The sequence below is a fragment of the Brachyistius frenatus genome, unplaced genomic scaffold (genome assembly GCF_029030835.1).
Source record: "Brachyistius frenatus isolate BFR_SWC_R1_liver_20210118 unplaced genomic scaffold, ASM2903083v1 Contig_65, whole genome shotgun sequence".
NCBI classification, from domain to species: Eukaryota; Metazoa; Chordata; class Actinopteri; family Embiotocidae; genus Brachyistius; species Brachyistius frenatus.
Window position 1 is genome coordinate 2,080,001 of NW_027210664.1, and position 5,455 is coordinate 2,085,455.

General features: G+C 43.9%; 1 protein-coding gene across 2 annotated transcripts in view; it reads left to right on the forward strand.

The window, feature by feature from the left end:
• The window catches only part of ssr1 (signal sequence receptor, alpha), a 7,675-nt gene extending 3,574 nt beyond the window's left edge, over positions 1-4,101 (forward strand). The window contains exons 7-9 of one of the 2 annotated variants that reach the window (XM_069706863.1): positions 56-149; positions 1,306-1,320; positions 2,120-4,101. In XM_069706863.1, the coding sequence (XP_069562964.1) occupies positions 56-149; positions 1,306-1,320; positions 2,120-2,187 (177 nt within the window). In that variant the 3' untranslated portion in view covers positions 2,188-4,101. The remainder of the gene's footprint in view (positions 1-55; positions 150-1,305; positions 1,321-2,119) is intronic. The other variant, XM_069706866.1, reaches the window with a different exon arrangement.
• Positions 4,102-5,455: the final 1,354 nt, after the last annotated feature.

The window sequence follows — 5,455 nt, forward strand, 5'->3', positions numbered from 1 at the left end:
CACCATCACATCGAATTTCCTTGTTAAACTCTCGTCACCGTGTGTTTGTCTGCAGAGGAGGCGTCCGGCTCCGAAGGTGGAAATGGGAACTTCGAGCCACAACGACGTCGACCTGAGCTGGATCCCTCAGGAAACACTCAACCAGATCAGTACACACACACACACACACACACACACACACACACACACACACACACACACACACACACTCACACACACACACACACACACACACACACACACACACACACACACACACACACGCTGTGACCTCGTCAGCTTGTCGCACGCCAGCTTCTGTTTTCTGCACCAGAGTAGACGCTTCGCTTCTAAAGTCTCTTAAAATCTGCTTCTTGGTGTGTTTGAGTCTGAACGGTTCCCGGCTTCGTGCCATGAATCTCACGTTAGATCGAACCGAAGCTTTGAGCCGTAGATGTTTGAGATGTACTACTCCAGTAGTACATGTGATGGATATTGGATCCTAATGCGAGAGAGTGTTCCTGAACGCAGCACAGCGATGCACACGGAGTGTTCAACAGCCAAGTGGTCCTGAGCCCATGCACTGATTTCCACTGGACTACATGTCATGTTGGAGAACCCTGTTCCCATGGCGACACAGTTCAGGTGGTTTCTTTCCCTGTTTTTTTTTTTACTATAATTTAATTTTGTTTTTTTTAAAGATCCACGTAAATGAAGCAAACTGCCGCCCAGAAGAGCACTCGGACTAAATACAGCAGGGAGGGAGGGAGGGGCAACGAGGGACAGGTGAAGCTAATCAGGGGTTGGGCCAACAAATTATAAAAAGTGAACAGGAAGTGAAACAAGAGGCGAGTCATTTCAAAATCAAACAGGAAGCACCAAACCCAGACTGACCCGAAGACTACGAAGCAGAAAAGAAGTCAGAACCAGAACAGAACCTTCAGAAGGTCCCGGTGGAACTCGGTGTCGACGGTCTGACCCCAAACGTTGTGGAGCTGATCTGCGTCCCCAAAATGAAAAGAAGTTTTATTTTGTCCAAATGAATCAGAAGTTCTGAATCTTCTGCACATAAACGTTTATCTTGTTTGCACATTTGCATTATTGTGTAAACAAGACGAGTCGTTGTCCCTCCGGGTCGTCTCGGAGGAGGACGTCTTCCTGTGTCCGTGGATGTTTTCGCTGATGTCTCTGTGCAGGTGTTTCTGTGTTTTCTCTTCTCACCTCACCTGTTTCAGGATGACCTTTAACCTTCACTGCATGAGGATCACTCACCCTCTTCTTCTCTCTCTCTGCCTTCCTTGCTGTCATGCTTTCCTGCGTCTTCAGTGCAGAGTCGCAGAGGTGAGGTGTGTGTGTGTGTGTGTGTGTGTGTGTGTGTGTGTGTGTGTGTGTGTGTGTTTTTGAGTGTGTGTTTGTGTGTGTGTGTGTCTGTGTGTGTGTGTGTGTTTTTGAGTGTGAGTGTTTGTGTGTGTTTTTCTGTGTGTGTCTGAAATGCAGCTTTCTCCTTTATTTATTTTTTAGAACTGAAGTCTAAATGTTCTGATGTTGAAGCGTTTGTTCTCCGGTGAAGATGAATGTGTAGAAACTGCTTCACGCGACACGTTCTGATCCGTTCGTTAAAGTCTGAATGACGTTAAAAACTAAAGAATAGTTTTGTTATATTTTAATGTTGTATATTTATCTACTGTGAGTCAAATTAAGTTACAAGCTATCGGTGGGCGGGACGTAGTATCGTCAGGTTTCCAATCAGATCGGTCAGATCCACCGCTGGCTCCTCCCCCAGCTCGTCCAAATATGGTCACTTCCTGCTCCAAACCGCTCCGAACTAACAAGATGGTGACGGACAGAATCTGAACTGGAGGATTCATAACGTTCACAAACCAATGATGACATCACTGATGGTTGATGACATCACTGATGGATGATGACATCACAATGTCGTGAGCAAAAACGTTGGATTCAAAAAAGGTTAAAATATATTTCCATAACCGTCGCAGCTGCTTTTACAGTTTTAAAGCTCCGATAAATCGACCTCCTCGCGGCACGACATTTAAGTTCTGTGTGAAAGTACTCGTGTGGAGGCCTTGATGAAATATATAAAAGGGGGCGTGGCTTCACCTGTTCTCTTCCTCTTCCTCAGATAAAGCGTCTCCGAGAAGATCTCCTCGCAAAAGGAGCCAGAAACGCTCGGCCGGCTCAGACGAGTAGTGAGGAGCGCCCGACGCCATGGCAACACAACTTCAACCACCTGGAGGAGGAGAAGAAGGAGAAGGAGGAGGAGGAGGAGGGGGAGGAGGAGGAGGGGGGGCTGTGAGCTCCGCCCTCTCTGCTGGGAAACTAACCGGTGCCAATCTCAGCGACGGCTGGCTCTACTTTCATCTTCAAAACTGTCGAACACAAACGGCTCTTTTTTGTTTTGTTTTTTTGTCCCACGAAAGAAAAGTTTTAACGGATTCATCGCTTCACTTACCGGAGAGTTAAAAAAGAAAAAAGGCACCACGGGACATTTCTATCTTAAAGGTTGTTGGTTTTCTCTTTTGTTGTTTTTTTTCAGAGCCTCACTAAGATGACTGCTGTTTTGTTTTTTTATCATTGTGAGACAGTATTGATTGTTTCTTTTCTTTATCACCTCCCACTCCGGTCGGTCGCAGGTCATCAGTCCGATTAATCGACAGGAAAAACTGACCAGGAACCGATTGAATCAGTTTGACAGGAGCAGTTATTCAGCAGAATAACGGATGAAACCGGCGGTGAGTTGCAGCCCTGCTCCGATGTGCGATGGCGCCTCGATAACAGCAACTAATGCTGTTTTTTTTCTTATTTGGTTTTTTTTTCTGTAGATTTGCATCGGTTGCTTCGGTCTGAGCGTTTTGGGGGATTTGTTGGGAGTTTGTAGGTTGTTTCCTCCACAGACCTTTTTTTGTTTTTGGTTATGATCTACGAGAGCTCGCTGCCGTCCTGTCAAACTGAAGCACTCTGGGAAACCTTTGCAGGTTTTTTTTATTTTTATTTACCTGTATTTCACTGTTTGTTTTATTTTTTTTTTATTTTTTGGGGGGGGAAGCCAAAATAAAGTGTCGAAGTCATCAGAATAAACTGTAAATTGAACACGGAGGAGATTAGCAGGACGGACTGCAGCTGTTCCTCCTAAAGACTTCAATTAATGGGAGTTTTCTCGTCTGACGCTGCCTTCAAACATCGGAGGTCCAACGGGTGGTGATTCTGGCATTTAAGCAGTTTAAATTCGTCGCTGTTTTTTCTCATTTTCAACAACGATTTAAAGACTTTTTACGTTAAAATGTCACGTTCAGGAATGAGAAAACGTTAAAAAAAAGACAAATAATGGCAGAATAACTCGTTAATCACTGAAAACAAAATCAATGTGAAGTTGTTAACTTGAGCTCTGGTGAACCTGTTAGGAGGATGTTTGGTTTACAATTACTCTAGAAATAAATTTTAAAAAAAAGTATAAAAACAGATTGTATATGATGAAAATAATCTTCAGCTGCAGAGTTGATGAGAAATAATCAACAAAACAACCAGGTTCTCTTGTTTAAAGTTTTGTTTGACGTATTAAAGATTCATGGGACTATGTGGACTCCGCCCCCTTTAGGTGATCTGGTGGCATTAGCGCTGTCATGCTAAGCTAACACCCATCATGAGAATTTAAACTGAAGACGTGTGCCTGTTTTCTACCTTTTTATTTGTAAACAAAAACAAAAAAAAAGACTTGTCTTGTCGTCCAGCAGCTAGTTCAGAATCAGAAAACTTAAACAGTCTTCTTCTTCTTTGGTTTGTGAAAATGAAAGCACTGGTGTAAATACTGGCTGATCGATGCATAATTTAGTGAGCTAATTTATTCAAGTGGCAGGTCAGGCATTGAAATATGGGGGGGAGAGGGGTAGGTTTGTATACTGTATTTCTTTTCCTTTACCACTAGGGGGCCTCTGCAGGCGCCGGTTCTCGGCTCCCGTCCTGCAGAGCGGCGTCGCTTCCTGTCGAGCTTCGTGGCCCCGAGAGGAGCCGACCTCAGACAAACTAAAGACGAGCGGCTGTTCAGAGATAACGAGCTTTTTATTTGCTTTTAAATGTGCCGGAAAATAAACTGATGATTTGCTGTAAGTCTGCTGCTGCTTGAGTGTTTTTTTATTCTCTTGTATATTAAAATGATCAGAAGGTTTTAGTTTAAAATGTGTTCATGAAAATCCCCAAACATGTTCGACATCGAGTAAAAATACGTTCCATGTACGACTTAATTTAAAAATCTAGTCAAGTTCAACGTGACATCATAATGTCCCGCTGGAACCCTCTTCAGATATGAACTCTGATCTTTGGTGTCCAATTTAAAACCGGTTGTGAGAAGAGAATCCAACAACGCAACAAAAAGGAAAATCTCCGACCGAAGCAGACGTGTTTGGGTGAGCGGAGAGAGAAAAGATCAGCATAGAGACCCGCGACGGTGAACTGTTGGTGGAGCCGGTGGTCTCGGACCACAAACATGGAAGAACCACAAGCGTGCCTCACTCGGAGTCGTCGGAGATCTTTTACTGTTTTATTCAGGATGTTGCTGATGGTCGTTTCTTTTGCATGCGAACAGTTGAGGTTTATTTCTTGGAAAAAAAACAAACACGAGGCAACAGATTAAAAACCTGACGTTGGCCTCCCAGAAACAACATGGTCACCTGGTCTCAGTCCAACTTTTCACGAGTTAGATGGAAAATGATTATTAATATCTGATGTTAATTGTGCGTGAAGTATTTTATCAGGTTTGTCCAGGAAGTCGACGCGACCAGCAACTCTTCACATCTCATTAGGTTTGTTGTGATTTCTGTGAGCAGAAATGCGACTGTGGATTTTCCATCGGAAAATCTTCGATCCTTCCTGTTTATCAGCTTTCAGAGCCGGAGCACCGAGCATCGGTGTGAAGCCCTGTTGTGTTTCAGAAAAATGTTCTTCTTACATAATGTGATTTTCCTTTTTGGAGGTTTTATCATCTTCAAAAACTCATGAAAGTGGAAACACATTTGTCTCCCGGTGAAAAATTCCGTATTCTCGTGGAGTCGCGAGTGGACGTGGCCAAACGGCTCGAGAGCGCCCCCTACAGAGATGCCCCGGCGGCCACATTTACCTAAATTCACCAAATCCGGTGGACACGTGTATCACACCTGGACGCACTAAAAAGTTACATCGCACCTTTACGTCAACTCGACAGGAAGTCCACCATTTTGAATTTAGTCACCATTTTGGGTGATTCTGACACGTTGTACTTTGTCGAACTCCTCCGAGGGATTTTGTCGGACCGACTTGAATTTAGGTTCTCTGGATAGAAAACATGTTTGGGATTAAAAGGTATCAAAATAATTCGTTTTCATCGATGTGTGTGCCCGTGAGAGGCGGCCATTTTGAGGGTCTCGCCATGAAACTACGAATTGCTTTAAATCTTATGTACATGGACCGACCTTCTCCAAACATCACA